Consider the following 20,956-nt stretch of genomic DNA (forward strand, 5'->3'; position numbering starts at 1 on the left):
TCGTCATCACTCTCGAACTGATCGAGCCAAAATGCCAATTTCACTTTCTTATTAGAGGCCTTTTTTTTTTTTTTTTTTTTTTTTAAATGTTTCGTTTACAGCATTTGTTTATTATCATTCACTCAATTATATTTGATATACGATAGAATTATCGTCTTAAACCGCTACTGGGTAGAGCCTAACGATAAAAAAATAAAAGGAGGTTCTATAAGTTTCTGACTTCGAATCCCTCCAAATATTAATAGAGATGACCATTTGAATATGCGTAAATTGACTTAAACATCCCCGATAATAATAAAAAAAAATATCGTTTGATTCTGACTGACTGCATATTTATATAGTTCGACTTATAGACAATGAATTATGGTTTATTAGTAAAGTTATAACATATAATTTGCAAGTTTCATGTTAGACATGAAGATCTATTCCCATTTGTAGCAAAAAAAAAAAAAAAGTGTAACAGTGATTAGTTCAATGCATAGCTGTTAAACTACGTATTGTATCATATATTAAAAACTTAATTTTTCGAATCGTATATCATATCGTATTGTAGGATACGTCTTTTAAAAAAAAAATACTAAAAAATTTCTAAAAACTAATATCATCCCCAATATTAATTAACGATTTTTATGATATTATTGGCTTTAAATTATAGTATTATATAATCAAAATTAAGAATCTTTATTATTTCCTCTCAACCATTCATGTTATTTCCAAGATCAATGTCAATATCTATATCTTCACTTGTGTTGTTATTATCATGCAAAATGGGTAACACATCTTCCTCTTCACTTTCTCCATACAAAATTGGTAAATTTGAGCGGGTTTTAATTAACCGGGTTGGGTGACCCAGATCCTACCCAAAAATTTGTTTAGGTCTTTGACCTAAATTAATAAAGTTGTATTGATTTATATCGATATTTTTAAAGATATAAACCGATATGTATCGTATTGTAGAATATATATCAACGTATCAAAAAATTTAATATATACTCTTTGATACGTATCATTGACGACAGTAATAGATCCAGAAATTTCTGTTAGGGTAGGCCAAAGTAAAAATTAATTATACATTAATACTTTTATCTATTAATATTTTTGTTAGGGTGTGTCAAAATATATAAATTACAAATATTAATATTTAAAAAATAAAAACTGAGGTGGGCCAAAAGTGGCTGGATCCGTCGCTGATAGGCTATCCATACCGAATCATATAATAAGATATTAATAACCATGGTTCACTGAATTAGCGTGCGGTATGATTAGGATGAAGATGTAGATGAAGGAACGTGGCCAGGTCATATTACAATAGCAAATGGGAGTGTCTGTGTCTCCCTGGAATATCGAAATCAATCAGCATCCGTGTGGACTGGGCCGTGGCTTATCTTTATGGAAACTTTATACATACAATACAAGGTCAAGGTAGCCCTTTTTTTTTGGTGAGTAGACAAAGTGGTCTTCTCGAAATTAAATTGAAAATTATGGGCTTTTTTCGAAAGAGAGATCACATGCCCCAACACAGAGAAGAATCCAAAGGTGCACGTGACCACAGTCCCGGGGATAGGTTCATCATTTTTGCTTAATCGAATGATGATTTTTGACCTCTTTTACCCACGCGCCTTTCTAATACCTGCTTACACTCTCTAACTAATGATGGGTGGCCAGTGGCCTTCACCTTGGCTTCAAATGGTTACACATTTTATTATACCCTCAATCTTAAAACTAAAAAAGTTTTAAATTTAAAAAGATTTGATGAAATTATATTGGATTTTTTAATCTTGTAAAACCTTAAATGTTTGATTAAATAATAAAAATTCTAAAACTTAATATTTTATCTTATATAATCTTATTTTTGGTACAATTTGATATAATTGGTGTATTTGTTCAAGCCCGTTTAAAAAAACTCTGGATTTTTTATACTTGTTTTTTAATGGTAACATATAGATTAATTAATATACATCATTGAAAATAAGAAAATGTTTAAAACCAATCGAAATCATGTTAGCTTACTATGGGTTCCTATTGCACATGTGTTGGATTTTGTTGTCTAATTATGTTGGGCTAGGTTTGTCTCCAAAAAAACAAAAGCCATACCATAATTTGACCAGAGGATGTATTGCACATAACCTATAATAAAATATATTAGAAATTTAATTTATTATTATTCTATATTTTATATTATTAATTTTAATAAACTAAAATAAAGACATATATATTTGTTCAATCATAGTACGAATGTACACATACATTAATATGTGCTTATTTTTAAGACTTTATCCTAATTTTGATTTATATAATCTATTAAATGCAGATATTTTTTGTGATAATATAGAGATGTTATTTATTCTTAATTGTTTATTTGGGCTTTAATGTAAGAAAATGTGGGATGCCATTGTCATTCTCCAAAATATGAAGAGGTTATTGGGTATTAACTGGATCCCATTCACCGTGAGCCACGCGCCTGGAAGTGAGACGGTATGTGAAATATTGAAGGAACTGAATGCCTCGTTGGCAGAGACCTGTGCTAAGTACTAACGTTACTATTTTCCCACGCATCGCATAGAGAATCGCATTCAAAAAGCGCGTGAGTTAATAAACATTAAACAAATTCTGATTCTCTGTACACAAGCTCACCACAACTATCCCAACTTCGCCAATACCCACTCGCCACATCATCGACTCACATTACTTTAAAGGCATGGCAAAACACTATTGGCTGAGTTAAAGCAAGGCTGTGTAGAGGTGTACAGTAAGTACACCATAATGTCAAATTAGCTTCTAAAATCTAAATTAATGGAAGCAGACTGCCAAAAAGGGTCACACAGAGAAGCAGAAAAACCCAAACTTCAAAGAAGAAATGATGAAGAAATGGAAAAATAATTAATAATAATAATAAATGGGTCAAGGTTACTTGAAAGGGAGGGATTTGACCAGACATTTTCATTTTTAATTTGGGGCAGAAGGAGACAAAACCAGTATTAAAAGTTGCTTAATTATGCTTTAAACAATGAGATGAAGGAATATTTTGGCATTCCAATTAGGGCACAAAGACAACTGTAATGTTACAAAAGAAAAGTGGGTTTTGGGGCTTTTGATTAAAAACTTAATAATTTGATATCATATGCTAATATAATGATATCTAATCAGTTAATAATTTACTGAGTTGGCAATAATTAATTGACATGTAAAGGAAAACCCTAATATTTGTTAGGTAGGAAATCAGTATCATCCTCACCCAGCATGCATGTGCTATTACTACTGATATGATGAAAATGAGTGATGGGCCATGCTTGGACCACCAGTTTCTGCAATACTACAGCATTTTGGAATTTGTCATATTGGGCTAGGCCTAACCCACATTACCCATCCTGGCCCATTTGGTCTTTCCAATTCACCAGGGATTACAATGTTAAAACAAACAAAACAACAATTAACTGTTTTCTATTTCCATCTCACTTCAAATGGTTCAACTCTACATAAAAAAGAAAAAGATTATTCTAAAAGGATTTTGAATAATATAGGTAAGTTCTCAACCAAAAGATCTATCCTGTCACAACTACCCATCACCACTTGAGATTAAACCCTTCTAAAACATTTACAGTTTCTCAACTGGATTTTGATCATTATGACTCACAAAATTTTCTTTGCTATACGAGTGAAAAAAATGAAGCAATGAGCTTCGGAATATGAGTTAAAGAACCCTTGCAAGAATGTGAAGGCTTACTGGAATTGATGGGATCTATAACTGAAAGATTCCATCAGTATATAAGCTTCTGGAAATTAGAGTCAGTCAAATTCCAGCACCACTTTACCAGAAATGAGTCTCTTGTCTTTAGCTTCATGAGCCTCTTTCACTTGTATTATGGGAAACGTTTTGTCAACAGGTATTTTCAGCTTTCCAGCTTCAGACAGCCGGCGAATCTCATCTAGACCTTCTGCATCAGCGCGCATATATATGTACGAATATTCTGGAAAATTAAAAATAAAATAAAAAAGCATTGGTTCAATTTCTCAAAGGTGTAATGGTTTGCACGTGCTACATGAGATATGATAACTACATGGAAATAACAATCAACATCATTTCTTATGTACCATAAGAAATATGCAATATTCATTTTTCCAGTAAGTTACTAGGTTAAAGAATTGTGTTATACATTAATTACTATACCTATTCCATGTGAATACCAGTATTGAAGCCTTTTCTTCAATAAGACAGCTGTAGCAACAGGAAGCCCAACGGCTAGTCCATATGCATCTGCCAGTGATGCTGCCTCACCCTAAAACAGAGAATAAAAACATTAAGCATTTATATGGAAGCATTCAAGAATGAAGCATGTGAAAATCCCTTTTGCTGGAAACAGAAAAACTGATAAAGAAGCTTTCATCACATACATGAAGTGTCATATAATGTCCACCCCTCTTCAAAAAATTGATGCCTAATCTTTCTGTCTCTGGTCCACCAATAGTGTCCAATACAGCATCAAACTTCCCCTTTATTGCCAATTCAATGTCCTGTGAATCAAATACATTTGCTCATTAAGAAAACCTAATTTTGAATCCCCGCCCAGTAAAACCAGATCAAGTTAATTATCTGGATACAGAAATTGATAAATCCCTTAAACAACCCCCCAAACTCAAGTGTGAGTGGGAGTTACTACAAGGAACTAGTACAACTAAAAGAAACCTTTTCGAATAAACTACCTAGCACAACAAATTTCAAACAGCTGTCAATGAAGAATACAGCAAATCATCAAGTGATAACATATTACCTCAGCAGTATAGTCAACAGCTTGCTCAGCACCAGCTGCCAGCACTCGCTCTATACTTTTGCTTCCACAGGTAGTAGCAACATGGCACCCTGCAGCTACTGAAAGTTGAATTGCAGAAAAACCTACTGCTCCTCCACCGCCTATAACTAACAAACTTTGCCTGGGGGATGAGAAAAGGATTCAATAATAAGAAAATACATGAAATGAAAAATAAAAATAAAAAGAATACACCTTAAGCATATAGAAACCTTAAAGTAGGGATACCATATATTTCATCATATACTAAAAAACAAGCAGATGATTATTAAGATCAGACACAAAGATGAAATGACACAAATCCATTCATAAATCCATGATAATGAAGGCATGTATAAATTGCTATTAAACTGAGGCTTGTGCCATAAACCACTCGTATAGATCCTCAAAAAGTTGCTTCATTATTTTTTATATACAGCCCTGAAAAGTTTATGAACAACTACCACTGGGAGGTTCAGATGCATTTCACAATGAAAAAGGGAACAGATTGGAAGAGAACCATTAATCAAGAATGGTGTTAAGAAAGGTCAAGAGGAAATTACAAATAATTGATAAGCCAAAACAAAATTCAGTCCATGTTGATGAAAAAAGTTGTAACTTAAACATCCCAAAACAGAGAAAACTATAACTGTTGATACTGCTTCATTACAGTAGTTACTAGTTAGAATATTAAAAAAAAAAAAAAAAAAAAAAAAACAGAATTTATTAGAAAAAAAAGTTATGTCTCTGCAAATTCAACATACCCCTCTGTTATCCTAGCAGTGCCTTTCAGAGCACGCCATGCAGTCAGCGCAGCAAAAGGAATTGCACTTGCTTCCTATAGGAGCATGAAACTATTTAAAGTCATGTTTTGTGATCAAAAGAAACTAAAGAGGAAGGCAAACATAAAATTGTAAACCACTCAACTAACACAAGAAAATATAGAAGTTAGCAGATAGAAATAACAGAGATGAAAATAAAGCCAATCCTCATATATGCAAAATCAAGACCACATGTAATATTTTTTCAGCTGAAAATTACAAAAGAAAAAAATAAAGTAATTCTCACCACGTGAGTAACTGATACAGGTTTTAGAGTGAGTTCATCCTCTGAAAGAACTGCATAGTCAGCATAAGTACCCCTCACAGCAGTTGGATGCAATGCCCCAAAAACTTCTTGTCCTACACTCAGAGACCGCACCGAAGCTCCAGTTGCCGCTACTTCACCACTAACATCACGACCCAAAATGAGAGGTAGAAGAGGTTCAAATAAGGAACGACCATAGCCTGATCGCATCTGAAAGCAAAGAACTCAGAACATTCAATAAATTATGATTCCAATACCTCACTAAATGTGTTTAAACATAAATAATCTATATCTTTTTTATACGTAGAGAATTATTAATTCAAAGAGATTCCCAGATTTGCCACTGAATTATTCTGCAACTTATAAGCAATAGCTATTTCTGATAATATTCTTGTGATGTTTCATTCAAAAAACTGAACTCAGCATGTGCTTTCTTAATAGTAATTCCATAATAGATTATGCACTCACTGCAAGCTAGAAAACAGCTTCTCTACCAAGTTGAAGAGTCAAGTTTCAGAACACACAACAAATGAAGTCATGGAACAAAAACCACAGCACATGTACAGGTGAAACAAACAAAGATCAGCACTTCAGTTAAAAATAAAAACATACATAAAACCTTCAGCATACAGCCCACCATGACCTTATTTTGTAGACAGAGAACTCCATTTAAAATTGGCTGGTTGAATAACATAAATATTCAAATAAAAAATAAAAAAAAGAACAGGAAAAACCCTTAAAACCTGAACAACCTGCCAATATAAAGCTAATATTTATAATTGCAGTTAAAATTTTTTCGAAAAGCCAAACATATGTAGCACCAATACAGGCAAGCTTCTGGAACTCAAAGCAGCTTTCCCAGAAGGTGACTGTATATGTTAGATTATTGCATGATTTGCTAGTTTTGGTGATTGTAAGCTTGACGAGTAGTAATATGGAGATTAATAATAAAAACATAAAGAGACATTGTAAAAGAAATACGAATCCACTGTGAGAATCTATTCACAGAAACCATTTCCAACACTTAGGTACTTTTAACACCATAAAAATTGCTTTCAAATTAGTTGAACTTCTTTAGCATTAAGTTTGTAGTATTTAGCAGAAGTGCATTTGAGATCGAAAAAGCACTTAAAAGCAAGCACTTGATACTTTGAGATAAGAAATGCACTTAAGCTACTATTTTAAAATCAATTCATAAGTACTTTTTAGAACGAAAAATTAGGCATTCTATAAGAAAAATACGCAAAAGAACTTAAAAAATTTGCTTCCTATAAAAGCACTTCCATACACAACAGCATCAATAGAAGCGAAAATTCTTCATTGTTATAGCACTGCTCAGACATTCTACTGAATTAAAAAAAAAAAAGAAAAATATAAATATTTCATTCTACCATACTCTATTGTCCTCTTGACCAAAAATAATTAGAAATTATTAAACAATTTAAATTCATCAGTAAAAGAACCAAATTCTAATTCCATTTCCAACATTTCCTCAGTAACCAAATAATTCGCTTAACTTAAAAACTCAACTAACTCACTCTTGTATCAAGTGGATTGATAGAGACAGCTCTGGTTCTAACAAGAACCTCATTAGGCTTGAGATCGGGAACCTCCACATCGGGCCGGATCTCCAGCACCTCCGGCCCACCGAACCGCGGCAGCACCACGGCCCTGCAGCGCGTCACCATGTACCGAACAAACCGTAACGACCTAACCGAATCATTTATACCAATAGTCCTGTGAGCTTTCAAGACTTGCATTCTTGTACTTGTTGTTTTGTTCGCCTTCGTTTCAGCTTTAGGGTTGAGAAATTGGGAAGAAATTTATATAAGCAATGAATAAGAACCGCGAAATGTTTACCGAGAGAGCACGACGTGCTTGTATTTTGTCCGCAGAGAAGGTGTTGTGCTACGTGGCGCAACCATGTAAATTCTAATTAACTTTTGTTTATTTTAACCTGGATTTATTTCATATAAAAAAATATTTCTATAATCNTTAAAATCAATTCATAAGTACTTTTTAGAACGAAAAATTAGGCATTCTATAAGAAAAATACGCCAAAGAACTTAAAAAATTTGCTTCCTATAAAAGCACTTCCATACACAACAGCATCAATAGAAGCGAAAATTCTTCATTTTTATAGCAATGCTCAGACATTCTACTGAATTAAAAAAAAAAAAGAAAAATATAAATATTTCATTCTACCATACTCTATTGTCCTCTTGACCAAAAATAATTAGAAATTATTAAACAATTTAAATTCATCAGTAAAAGAACCAAATTCTAATTCCATTTCCAATATTTCCTCAGTAACCAAATAATTCGCTTAACTTAAAAACTCAACTAACTCACTCTTGTATCAAGTGGATTGATAGAGACAGCTCTGGTTCTAACAAGAACCTCATTAGGCTTGAGATCGGGAACCTCCACATCGGGCCGGATCTCCAGCACCTCCGGCCCACCGAACCGCGGCAGCACCACGGCCCTGCAGCGCGTCACCATGTACCGAACAAACCGTAACGACCTAACCGAATCATTTATACCAATAGTCCTATGAGCTTTCAAGACTTGCATTCTTGTACTTGTGTTTTGTTCGTCTTCGTTTCAGCGGTAGGGTTGAGAAATTGGGAAGAAATTTATATAAGCAATGAATAAGAACCGCGAAATGTTTACCGAGAGAGCACGACGTGTTTGTGCTTTGTCCGCAGAGAAGGTGCTTGTGCTACGTGGCACAACCATATAAATTCTAATTAACTTTTGTTTATTTTAACCTGGATTTATTTCATATAAAAAAATATTTCTATAACTATTAAACATCTCTCCGAAATTGGGGAATTTTAATATTTTTCAAGATACTGGGTTGCCCTTTAGATTTAACCAACTTTTAATAAACCATTCAAATTAAACTCATTTCAATTATCCAGAGGTTTATGGGACAACCATCATTTAACACTCTCGGCCCAGCTTTTTGAGAAGTCTGAATGCTTTTTTTTTTTTTTTTTTTTTTTTTGACTGTTTGTAGCTTTGTAGATGTTTCCACTTCCCTTAGGTCCCTCATATCTTTGTACATTGATTTTATCTCATTTATTTAATTCTTACCTTATCAAAAAAAAAAAAATCATTTAACACTAATATTTGTATTTATCCGAGTAACAGTACAAGTTCAAGAGAAGAGACCTCAAGGGCTTTTACATCCCTCCCAAATACGTTACAAAATATACACAACCAGAGAAGGATTTCTTTAAGCTTTAAATAACTCTGCAATAAGAAATACAAATGGGAGGCAGTAAAAAAAAAAATTGCAGTTAAAAAGGCTGCCTTCTCATCTCAATCTTTTCATTTCTTTATCCTGTGTAAGTTAGAACATCCACAATATTTGTCCATTCGACTGCAGAGTACAATTACAATGTCCATGAAAAAAGTAAGAAAATAAAAATTTTTAGTCTCAGTCATCATCACAATTTGCTGTTGGTCATGTCCTTCAGATACAAAATTTCCCTTTTCCTTATACACTTCCTGGCACTCACAGGGGCACACAAGTATGAGATTTTTGGTCATCTGAAATATGAAATTTGCAACCATATGCGTTATAACGTTTCAAAATGTAGGTTTGATGATCCAGGTGGCAAGTTTAACATTCCAAATTGCAGAAATCGCATAACCTAACACCGCATCACCAAACCGGCAAAACCCCACGACCAAAACTACCCATTTGTCATGTGTTGAGAAAAAAAAAAAAGTGGTATAAATTGAACAAAAGGTTACCCTAACCAGAATATTACTCATCTAAAAATGAAAATTCTTTGTAATCATTTAAGAAAAGAAAATGACAGAACTGTCAAATAAACCTACAACTTTTTCTTACATTTTTCCACCAGAGCCGCCAGGAGTAGCAGTTGTAACGGTGGCACAAACAGCACTAGATGGAAAAACAGGGTTGCTGACATTTATACCACTGCTACCTCCAGCACTTTTGGGTTCCATAATTGTACTTTGGGTGGCCACAGATACATTAGCAAAAGATACTGGGGCAGCCGCTGGGGCTACATTTACAATGCCCTGCTTCTGCATCATTTCGGCAGAGGAACATATAACCCTAGGAGCACCAGCTGTGGAAATATCCAAACTACTTTTCTGCTGGTCTGCAGATCCTGAATCATTCATAGCATGAAGTTGTTGCAACCTATAATCAGTTTCAGGCCGACGGCAAACTTTTCTAAGAGGCACAATTTCCTGGGAATGAAATAAATTAAAAAAAAAAAATCCCCAAACTGTTAGAAAGCTAAATTGTTTTCTTCTATTTCCCTGCCTGTGACAGGCCAAAAAATACAGCTTAATACGGTCAGTGCCACCAAAATATTATGAAACATATACTTGCTAAAGATAAAAAGGGGAAAAGAGAGAGAGAGAAACAACTTAAAACCTCAGACTGATCATGATCATAGCGCACCAAAAACCTACAGCGGCAGCCTCTCACATCATGCCTTCGTCGTTGTGCATCAAGTACATGAGCATCAAAATATAGAGCCTGATCTTTTCCTTCCTGAAAATCATAAGAGCATTTGCTAAAGAAGTTAACAAGAAGACCCAATTATAAGTAACTTCTCTAAGGGAAGGAGAACAAATACTCTTGTAATTGCTTTCACAAGTAGAATTTCTGACCTGAAAACAGAGTATGAGATCTCCAGGAAGAACAGCAACACATTCAGATGCTTCGCATGGGAGAGAACGTTGCCTGACATGCTTTTTTATGTTAACCCACTCATCCTCCTCTGGTCCAAAACCGGCAAACCTAACCTGTACCTCCTGAAATAGCCAGTAATATTTCAACATTAACATCAGAAAAGCAGAAAGGCAGAAGGCTATATCTGATATTTGAAACAACTTTTATTACCATGTCAGTGTTAGAAGTCACAAAAAGTCCACCAATTTCCGAATTTTTATATAAATTCAGAGCAGCATCTGATGAATGACTCAAGTTAAAAAAGGTATTCTGGCTCAAGACTTCATGTTCATATCAATTTTATTTTTGGAAATCTCAGAGAGGATTATTTGATGGTTCATTCTATGCCTTAGCAACAGTGGAAAAGAACCAAGAAATATACGTGTACTTATCCAGCATATACCAATCTTTCTCACATAAAAAGGGATCTATAATTGAGATGATAGATTTTGGAAAAATTCTAAGTCATGCAAACTACAATCACATAACAAAATTTTATTTAAAAGAAAATTATCATAACAATTAAATTAAAAAAAAAGAAAAAGAGCATCTAATCAACATTTCAATAATTAAATAGAGAATGTGAACGGATAAATGGACAAATAAGAGAAAAAACAATAATTAAAATAAGTAAGAGTCTACGAAAAACAGGTATAAATAACTCCATTATTATAAATTTGACTGTGTTCACAAATGCAGCGCTACAAGCTCAAAAATTTACCGGTTCGCTTGCCTCTAAATTTCTATGGGCTAGAAAGGTTGCAACATCATACCTGAGTAGAGAAGCAAAGTAATTAGACTGATTGAAGAGGACAAGTTCCTCCCAAAGTTTGATAACTATCAAATTGGATGAGAGAATACACAAAAAACAACTAAGCAGGCAGGATAGACTTACCATGCACCATCCCTTGCAGATTTAGCTTCAAATTCCATAAAAGCATTTTCTGATGCCACTCTCCCTGCAGTAGCAACTGGCCAAAAGATATAAAATTGCATAAGCAATGGGGATGAACACAATCTACTATGTGGCAACTTTAGTTTAGGAAACAAGGCTCAATTAAAAATGAATACCAGGCATACCATACTTGAACAACAAATAAGTTCAAAGGTAAAAAGTTTATAATACAATAAACCTTAGAAAAAGATAAAGGCAAGAAGTGATCCAAAACTTAAATGATAGAACAGACACATTCTACCTGAAGGAGCAGGCACAGAAGCAGGCATGGAAGCAGGCACAGGAGCAGGAATTGGAGCAGCTACAGGTTGAGGAACATTTCTCACTGGAGTAGGATCCTCACGTGGCAAAGGTGTTACATTTAACTTTCCAGGAGCTTTACCTGTTTTTGCCCTTATTGCATACCGCCTATTTTGGAACCAATTCCAAACCTATAATACACCGCCCACATTAAGAATTGATTCTAAATTGTTCTTTGCTGTTCATAACTGCAATATAATAGTCTTACCTGCTTCATTTGCACTATGATCTTTCCCTTCCTTTCCGGGGACTCACTACAATACAAAATTTAATAATGTCAATTCCAATTGAATAAAGAGAACAAAACAATATGTTAAACTCTATACAGAAATAAGGTACACCTGAACTTCTCTGAAAGAGCTACAAGAACTTCCCGAGATGGCATTGCATTGTGGTGATCTTGCAAAATACCTTCCATCTCCGCGACCTTATAATGAGACAATTATGCAGCTTATCATTGGGAGAAATAAGTTTATTAAAAGCCTTAAAGGCAACAAAATTGGTTTCTATTTTATGTCTTGAAAGATAGTTCTCCAATTGATATATGCTCAAACAATAAAAGCCCAGATCAAATATGTAACATATACATTCTGCAACTTAAACATAGAAATTCATTATCATCCATTTGCATTGCACACTAACAACCACAGGTGACCCATTGATAAGCACAACCATTTAATTTTTGAGACGCAACGTATACCTAAATAGACTTCTAAAGATTCTGAATCATACATGGAATGAATTAGTAATTATACGTATATCAAGTAGAAACCCTAGAAGGCTCTCAAAGCATGGAAATCCACATTAGAATAATGAATTCACAACCAAGGCCATGTGCGACAAAGGATGAAGTCATGAAGACAAAAAGGATTAAGCCATTAATGTCAAGAATCTTAAGAATCATCTAAAGTAAATATCAGAAGACAAATGAACTAAAAGTTAAACTGAACCAATCAAAACAATTCAGTTTACGAACAAGTAGGGTGCCTTCTAGATCTGACATGTACGATACAACAAAAAAAGGAAACAACAATGGTGCGAATTCTTCATTTAAATTTTTGTTCCTAGCAACTGCTTTCCAAAGTCGATACCAACCTTCGAAAAAACTACAATCATCAAACAAGTGTTTCTAGCTTCAATTTAAGATTTAAGTTCACAAGAAACAAATCCACAACAAAGGCGTATTCTCAAATATCCTTTTTCTCATTTTCATCTTCAACTTTAGCTACATGACTTCAGAAGTGGGAAATAAAGCACAATAAACCCAGATATAAAAATTAAATAACAAAAAGACCAGCATTAAACACTGATAAAATCCACAAAATAAGAAACCAATCAATCTGAAGCATCATCTAAGCTATTTTACAGAATAAAATGCAATTTTCGAAACAAATCACACAAAACAAAATCAAAATCCAGAAAATCAATCATACAAAACCCAAAATCCCACTAACACGTCTAATACTTTCAACCATAAATCATAAATTACATTTCCTCTCTTTTTCACAAGAAAAAATACACATTCGTGCATCACATATAGCCCAAAAAAATAAAAAATAAAAACCCAGAAACAGAAACGGATAAAACATAATAACTAATCGACCCAGTTAACATTCTGAACTCTAAATATAAATTTCAAAGCAGTTACACACATTCAGAGATTGAAATACAAACAAAAAATATATGGAGGGAAAATTTGAAGAAGAAGAACATACCTCAGTCTGAGTAAAGCGGAAGGCGGGGCCTCCATTACTCGGGGGTCGACCCATGAGTTAAAACGGAAAACGAAAGAAGAGCAGAATGAGAAAGTGAATAAAAATTGAAATAAGTAAGAGTATCAGTGAAGTGAGTTTATTTATGTTTGAGTTGTTAAACCGAAAGAAAGCCAAGTGGGTGGGTTTGTGTTGCGTCGTTCGTGTGTGTGGGGTTTTGAATTTTGTCTTTGAAAAGGCGAATCAGACAGCCTCAGACTCAGACTCAACTCTCTCTCTGTCTCTCAGGTGATCTGAAAAAAGGATGCCCTTGTCTATAACTCTTTAATCTCACCACATTAATTTTTATTAATTTTCAAATATGCCTTTCAGGTTTTCTGGTGAGAGAGGGTTTCTTCCTTTATTTATCTTTTATTATATTTTACTACTAGATTTATGTCTTAGTTATTTTATTTAGAGCATTTATCATGGTTTTGAAAATATATTTTTCTCTAAATTCATATCTATTTTTATTATGATTTTAAATTTAAAATATATATTTTCTCTGTTTCCTCTCTTACCCTTGGGCTATCTAATTTCCTTTTCGAAAAAAAAGATATATATTGGATGAGTATAAGAAAAGTACATAATATTCCACGCAGTGATCTTGAAGGCCTTGAAAAGTAATAAATTATCAGTTTTTTACTTTTAAAGAAAAATATTCTTTAGAATCCTGAAAAGTCTCATAATTCATATATCCCGAAAATCCATTATGTTTTCATAATTTTTTATTTATTTATTATTATTATTATTTTTTTCTTTATATTTGCATATGTCTAACTAGCTTACGCGCGCACCTCAATTAATACTCCAAAACCTAAGAATTACCGATTGATAAAAACTCTAATGACTATCTCTATTAACACCCAAAGATAGATTTGAACTCAAAATCTTTTAAATAATCCATGTAAGAATCTCTATCGAACCACTTGGTCACTCAAAGGTGTTTTCATAAAAAAATTATCTTTCTATATTGTCCACGCATTATTAACTTAAATTTAGCCAATTTATTAATTTTATTCTACATGATGTCAATTTGTGGACAATTTATTATTTATTTTCAAATTAACATCATTACTCAATAACATATAAATATAAAATCGTCAAAACAAAAAGTAATTAAAAATTCATAAAATTGACTATCAAAAGTAAAATCAATTTGATCAAAACTTGAATCCCCTTTGGATACTCCATCATTCATGGGAAATTTTGCTTAATTCTCATTCCATTGCCGCTGGATACAAAAGCAATAAAAGAACACGGGAGAGTTATCTTACAAATCCTATTCTTTGCTTTAACAGTCTCTCCAAAAGAAAGGAAAAAATAAAGCACAGCTAAATCCATAACCTATATCGGTGAGGAATTTTGTAGTATGGAATACATTAATCAAGTTCCTTCCGGCAATGACCAAAACAAATCATATAATTATCATGTTCAAAGAAAACTACCTGTTGATAGATCTCTTCTTTCCTCGACTGGTTGATTGCTACTTATCTGCGAATCACTGCGTAGCTGGACCTGCTTTGACTGACCGGAATTGGTAGCTTCCAGAACTTTAACCAAAAAATTGGGCAAAGGTACAACTAGGATGCAGTTGCAGCATAGTCAACATTTACAGCTTCTTTCTTCTTTGGTTTCCTTTTAGGCTTGCGTTTCATCTGCTTCTGTTGAAGCCTTATCTGATCCTTAGTGCTCTTCTCCCATTGTTTTCTGTTTTTAAGATAAAGCATCATCGCAGCACGAGCATCTTCTACCTGAAAGCAAATATACAACAGTTTAGACAAGATTATTATCACAGTTTGAATGCGCAAAAAAAAAAAAACCCCTGAAAAATGAAAGAGAATGGAAGAGATGTACTAACATTTACCGATAAAAAAAATAGATAAGATACAAGTTTCCAGGAGAAAGAGAACCAATGCATAAAAAGTACATGACGCAAATGTACTGCTGTTGCTGTAGTTATTCTATGAAATAATGGTATGAATTCGAAATGAACCTCATAGAAGTAATAGAATCAAAACTCACCGGACAGTGCTCCCCGTTTTGGATTTCAACACCAAGAAACTCAGATGCAAGATGCCGGAGAGATTTTCTGCGGCCTTCCCTGCTTCACCAACCACACATTATTAGAACACATTGTAAAGTATGAATAAGAATTAGTCCCAACGTAACCAGAGAAGAAACCAGTACTTTAGGAAGGGTAGATACTCTGAGGTATCTCGCAAGTCCTCCTTGGGATGAGTTAATAGTAATGCCTGTCCAAAAGAAAACTCATATCAAAAATCCTGATTTCAACTTCACACAACCAAGAAAATTAAAAACTGGATAAGTAAAACCTTAAAATCATTGTGCAAAGCATGGCCAACAAGAATCCTTCCTTCAACCAACTCTGCCACTTTCTTTTGAACAATTCGAAAATCCTTTGCTGCAGATACATAAAAGCATACACAAAATGTTCATTAGGTGTTCATTATAATGTCCTTAAATAATACTTATAGCACAGGCTCCTATCATCTAATTACAACTAGAGTTTCCATTTTAAGAAGTATCTTTGCGAAAAATAGGTCATTAAGAACGGGAGACTAGCACATAACAAAGTGTATTTCAGGTAAATCACTAGTTAGCAAACTGCAAATGGCCAACTAAACACATAATGCTCTTAAGTATAAAAGTAAGTTAAAGAGAAAGATAAAACAAAGATAAACAAGAGAGACAGCTAAAGCAAAGATAATAGTTTACCTTTCCTCAAGTCTCTAGGTCGAATACCACTAATTTTTGTACGAAAATCAACAACACGTTCAACTGGACGGACGAACTCATCATACAAGACATTTCCCCACTTATTTACCTGCCATTAATTTAAGTAGGTCAATAAATAACGTCTTCCACAAACATTTATAAGTAATTTCACATTTGAAAATAAAACCTTCAAATTCATAAACAGAGATCTAATTCTATTGTCTATATCATCTTGAACACACAATTTTATCAACAATTACAATCATTGTGTTTGAGATGATATATATACTTTTTACACAACCATATATACATATTACAATCATTTTGTTCTAGAGTTTTGAATTTTAGGTAGATCATATTTCTTTCTTTAAAAACTTTTCTTTCAAGGAGATGAATTTGTTTAATTTCTTTACTTTCATTTTATTCTCATTCAGTACCATGTATAATAGTCAAATCATTCAACCAACTCAATTTCTGTCTCTCAAGGCAGAAGAAACATACTTGGAAAAGACTTGAGCAGGTAAAAGTGATTTTTAAACTGAGTTGTATAGGCAGTGACAACTAGTAGCTCTCAATATAATGCCAACATTTGAGAAAATAAAATTTTGATTAATGTCAAACAAAAAATTATAAATACCATGATCTAATATCTTTCTAAGCAAAAAATAGACACTGTACACCAAACAGGGACCAGAAAATATGTTTATTACATATTCTTAATGACATAATCAACATATGTGAATACATATCAATCCATAGTCAATTAGGTATGAGATAATAGGTCACAATACCGAATGTTATACAGATAATACAAAGGCAAACAATTAAGTAATGTCAAGAGGGGAATTAATAAATACCAGCGTAACTCTTCCAAGAGCACTTTTATTTCCCTGACTGATACCAACCATTTCACAATCCATAGCCACCACATCTGTTAAACTGTCAAATTGTTAATTAGTTAATCTGCATTTACAGTCAAAGGAAGGAAATCATAATATACAACATCATGTCATTCTAGCTCAAGATGGCCTTATAATTCTTAAACGTTAACCACAAAACAAACTTTCTTCTCAATACCCAATTGTCGAAAGTTTCAAACTTGAACTTACTAACTCCCTGGTTTCACATACACTCCACCCCTTTCCATTAACTAATACTAATTTGTTTTATCATCATAAACTACAATTCAAAGCCTGCTCAACCGAAAAGACCACTAATTGGGACAGTCTGTATCGCATCATCAATAAAATCACACAACACATTCATTAATTTTTTTTTCGACTAAAAAAGCAACAATATAAAGATTCGCTATGTAGTTTAATATATATGCAAAGATGACTTGATATGCGAGTTCCACTTAAAGAAGTACCTGAAATCATCATTAATTGGAGTCAGAGGATTGAGCTTAGACTCTGCCTCCGGTCTATCTTTACGTTTACCTACACATTAAAAAACAGTTAAGAAAAAATCCAAATTTAGAAACACCAAAGCCAAAGCATACTATTCAAAAATACGGCGACGTTCAAGCAGTGTCCGTCGTGTTACCTAAGATTGAGTTTTGGGTTTCTGACTCCGGGTCTTTTGTGGGTTTCGAAAACTTGTTAAAGCCATTGCTTTTCAGCTTCTGCAAAACAAATAAATAAATTGAAATAAAGATAAAGAGAGATTGGAAATGAAGTTGGATAAAGAAAGAGAGTTACTAGTTGAAGTTGAGCCCAGTTGGGGTTGAGCTGTAAGTGGGTTTTAGGGCTTTTCTTCCTCTTCTTATTATTGCGTTCACTCTCCATCTCCGTTGTTTCTTCTTCTTCAGTGCCGCTGTCGGGAGAAAAACCTCTGCAGCCAACGATGTCGTTCACCTTTCTAAGTAGTAAGTACGAACGATCTAAGAAATTTGCCTATCACTATTAGGTTGGCTCGAGAGGGCTTATTCCAGTCCAGTGGGACTCATAGAAGAGGACTTTATGAGAGTAAGCTTATAGAAAATGTAGTTATTTGGAGTTAACGGCTTTTTCCCACCCAACAAAAAAATTTAATGATATTTTTCCACCCTCAAACTTTTAAAACACTATTTTAATACCCAAAAAACAATTTTGTTAGTAATACACAATGTGATGAAGGGTAAAATAGTCAAAAATTCATTATAAGTAAGGATAGAATAGTCAACAAACATTTTGGCCACTAGAAAAGAAGAGAAAAAAGGGACGACGCATGTTAGCAATGTCATAGTCGGTAGTTTTTGCCATTTTTTTTTACTGATCTTGGTGTCCAAAATCACTTTTAAGACCACCTACAGAATCCTCATCACCTCCTCTACAAAGCCCAAGCCTCCGTTTGCTGTCATCACTCACCATTTCACCACCTCCATTCACACGACTGACTCTTCAAGCTAGATTTTCGTTCATTTTCGATGTCAAAAATCCACCCTAAAACTCACCGTCTCCTCCATCCTCTTCTCTGAGCCTCTCTTACCCTTAATTCGTTCAACTCGAGCTTGATGCACCTGCCCATCGCCGAAAATTGTAGCCTGAGTTTTTACGTGATTTCCTATCTTTTCGACCTTTTTTCGATTGATTCAGTCACCCAAAACGCCCCCTGCAACTACTACCCGATTCCCCACCCTCTGCTCTTCAAAACCCACCCGTCCTCTAACCCTGTGTGCTCGCCGTTAGCCGCCCATGTCCAACTCTTTCCTTCGTGGGATAGTCGCGATTTGCAGTGGTTTCCTCCACAAATTGCTGGGTTTTTGGTGCTCGATTGGTGGGTTTTGATTAGTTGTGCTGGTGTTGTGTTTTTTTTTTTTTTTGCCACTGTTCTCTCCCAGATCACTCCAATCTCACTGTCCCAAAGTCACCACACCTATTCGATTTATTGTTGCACCCAGCTCAACCTGCCAACATCAACGTGTGTGTTTACCAGTCGATTTCGTCATTGAAATCGTCCCTGTCACCACCAATCGACTCCCTAATCTTCCTCTCCAAAAGTCCACATTCTCAACTCTGTTTGCTCACCAATCACGGCGATTGAAGCTGCCCCACCCTAGGGTTTTCGAAGTTTGATTAGAGAAAGAAAAAGGGTATTTTCATGAAATAACTGTTTCCATCCAAACAGAGTGAGACATAATAGTTAGGTAGTAAGGGGTATTTTAAAAGTTTGAGGGTAGGAAAGTGTATAAGCTTTTTTGTGGGTTGGAAAAAGTAGTTATACTTAACTCTAGTTATTGGTAAAAAAAATATACAAGTTTTTTAGGAGTAAAGACTTTTCCACCCAAATAATGGTCTAATGACATTTTCACCCACGAACATTTAAAATATCACTTTACTATCCAAACATTACATTCGTTAACAATTTCCGTTAATTACGTGATTTTCATTGTGAAGACAAAATTACACCAAAGAATCACCTGACCCATTTTCACCCTCTAATCTCCAAAAAATGTCCATTTTTTCCGACAAACACGATCTTTAGGCTTGTTTCGTAGATTGCACACAAAAATTCACCCTTCACCACCATTGGAACCCCTTCACCCCCTTTCAAAAACACCATCCAATAGGCTTTCCCTACTCCCTTTGTCGTCCATCGGTTTTTTTGGGTGCCCAGCACCTGCTCGTAAAAATCCCCAACCACTGCCCTCTCTCTGCCTGTGAGGCTTGGCATCTCACCAAAAAGTGAAAGCTTGCCCGAATCGTCTCTCTGTTGCCTTGCTCGCCAATTAGGTCAATCTTGTGGTTGTTTTTGTTGGGCAGATGGTCGCCTTGTTGCGTGCGTCGCTAGGAGTGTTGAGTTGAGCTCGACCTTTTGTCAACATGTTGTGTGCAAGGGGAAAACGGGGAAAGGTGGAGCTTTGGGGGTGTTGGTGACCAGAAATCAACCACACCGCAGCTAGAAAACACTCCTAACAGCCTCCTTTATCATCTCCATCAACCAAACATCGAATGGGGTCAATCCCACTTCATCAATCAAACAAACAACCCAAAACCTAGGAAAGGGGCATGACGTTCGATGAGCAAAGCATTGGGATTGGAGAAGATGTGTCGGTGGAGGGAATGGTGGTGTTGGGAGTAATCTCCAATGACGAGGTTGCCGGAAAAGAGCTTGATTGCGCAAACAAACAACTAACCAAGACCATTGCCTTTACTCTCATAAACTTGACTATTTGCCCTTTCAAGACGAAATTTACTAAGAATTATGTTTTGTGAGTATAATTGGTATTTTAAAAGTCGTGTATGAAAAAGTGTATTAGGCTATATTTGGGGGGGAAAAGTATTTATCTTTTTTAATAAATTTACCAAAAGGGTTTTAATATACAAAATTAATCAAGTTAAATATATAAATATAATGAGAAGATTTTGAAATTTCAATATTTCAAATGAGCTCAAAAGAGAATTCATATTTAGGTATAATTTTTGTTTTTTTTTTTTTTTTGCCTAATCAAAACAAATTAGAATGAAAATGGCATATCTTAAACGCCAAATAGTAATAATTTATAATTAATGGGGGTCGCTTCAAACCCTTCATGCTTTCAAGATTTTTAGCCCCAATGATACACAATATTCTTTATTTATATATCCTTTAAAGGGAAAAGTGGAGTAATAATGGATAAAATTTGACGACAGAATCA

The 20,956-nt window shown here is 34.3% G+C and overlaps 3 protein-coding genes across 5 annotated transcripts; all 3 read right to left on the bottom strand.

Moving 5' to 3' along the window:
- Positions 1–3,409: 3,409 nt before the first annotated feature.
- On the bottom strand, positions 3,410–8,416 carry LOC116111160 (reticulon-4-interacting protein 1, mitochondrial). Of its 2 annotated transcripts, none has more exons than XM_031397360.1 (7): positions 8,223–8,416; positions 5,853–6,080; positions 5,549–5,622; positions 4,770–4,929; positions 4,393–4,512; positions 4,169–4,277; positions 3,410–3,968 (listed from the first exon to the last, which is right to left on the bottom strand). In XM_031397360.1, exons 1-7 carry the CDS (start codon positions 8,370–8,372, stop codon positions 3,787–3,789), a joined length of 1,023 nt encoding a protein of 340 aa, XP_031253220.1. In that variant the 5' UTR covers positions 8,373–8,416; the 3' UTR covers positions 3,410–3,786. The 2 variants fall into 2 exon arrangements, with proteins under 2 accessions (XP_031253220.1, XP_031253219.1); XM_031397359.1 differs by lacking the exon at positions 8,223–8,416 and adding an exon at positions 7,409–7,760.
- Positions 8,417–9,118: 702 nt separating this feature from the next.
- Positions 9,119–13,870, bottom strand: LOC116111156 (protein SAWADEE HOMEODOMAIN HOMOLOG 2). The gene is made up of 9 exons (XM_031397354.1): positions 13,564–13,870; positions 12,190–12,275; positions 12,057–12,102; positions 11,790–11,979; positions 11,489–11,564; positions 11,315–11,366; positions 10,533–10,676; positions 10,294–10,413; positions 9,119–10,103 (listed from the first exon to the last, which is right to left on the bottom strand). Exons 1-9 carry the CDS (start codon positions 13,615–13,617, stop codon positions 9,732–9,734), a joined length of 1,140 nt encoding a protein of 379 aa, XP_031253214.1. The 5' UTR covers positions 13,618–13,870; the 3' UTR covers positions 9,119–9,731.
- Positions 13,871–14,767: 897 nt separating this feature from the next.
- LOC116111166 (RNA exonuclease 4) lies at positions 14,768–18,266 on the bottom strand. 2 transcript variants are annotated; one of them, XM_031397369.1, is made up of 9 exons: positions 18,039–18,266; positions 17,884–17,962; positions 17,708–17,777; positions 17,196–17,277; positions 16,339–16,447; positions 15,936–16,024; positions 15,790–15,854; positions 15,625–15,703; positions 14,768–15,353 (listed from the first exon to the last, which is right to left on the bottom strand). In XM_031397369.1, exons 1-9 carry the CDS (start codon positions 18,123–18,125, stop codon positions 15,183–15,185), a joined length of 831 nt encoding a protein of 276 aa, XP_031253229.1. In that variant the 5' UTR covers positions 18,126–18,266; the 3' UTR covers positions 14,768–15,182. The 2 variants fall into 2 exon arrangements, with proteins under 2 accessions (XP_031253229.1, XP_031253228.1); XM_031397368.1 differs by having other exon boundaries at positions 15,625–15,706.
- Positions 18,267–20,956: the final 2,690 nt, after the last annotated feature.

This window comes from Pistacia vera, unplaced genomic scaffold (assembly GCF_008641045.1).
Source record: "Pistacia vera cultivar Batoury unplaced genomic scaffold, PisVer_v2 Contig628, whole genome shotgun sequence".
NCBI lineage: Eukaryota > Viridiplantae > Streptophyta > Magnoliopsida > Sapindales > Anacardiaceae > Pistacia > Pistacia vera.

Bases quoted from the DNA above. Each gene is read 5' to 3' on its own strand.
- LOC116111156 (XM_031397354.1), bottom strand. From the start codon at position 13,617: ATGGGTCGACCCCCGAGTAATGGAGGCCCCGCCTTCCGCTTTACTCAG. The intron at 11,367-11,488 runs GTAAGTCTATCC...TTCTCTACTCAG, and splicing joins TCTGCAAGGGATGGTGCATG to GTATGATGTTGCAACCTTTC. The intron at 10,104-10,293 runs GTTTTAAGTTGT...TTTCATTCCCAG, and splicing joins ATGATCATGATCAGTCTGAG to GAAATTGTGCCTCTTAGAAA.
- LOC116111160 (XM_031397359.1), bottom strand. From the start codon at position 7,630: ATGCAAGTCTTGAAAGCTCACAGGACTATTGGTATAAATGATTCGGTT. The intron at 6,081-7,408 runs GTGAGTTAGTTG...CTTTGCTTTCAG, and splicing joins TCAATCCACTTGATACAAGA to ATGCGATCAGGCTATGGTCG. The intron at 4,930-5,548 runs GTATGTTGAATT...CTCATCCCCCAG, and splicing joins ACTGCTAGGATAACAGAGGG to GCAAAGTTTGTTAGTTATAG.
- LOC116111166 (XM_031397368.1), bottom strand. From the start codon at position 18,125: ATGGAGAGTGAACGCAATAATAAGAAGAGGAAGAAAAGCCCTAAAACC. The intron at 16,025-16,338 runs GTAAACTATTAT...ATGTATCTGCAG, and splicing joins ACCTAGAGACTTGAGGAAAG to CAAAGGATTTTCGAATTGTT. The intron at 15,707-15,789 runs GTACTGGTTTCT...TGGTTGGTGAAG, and splicing joins GAGTATCTACCCTTCCTAAA to CAGGGAAGGCCGCAGAAAAT.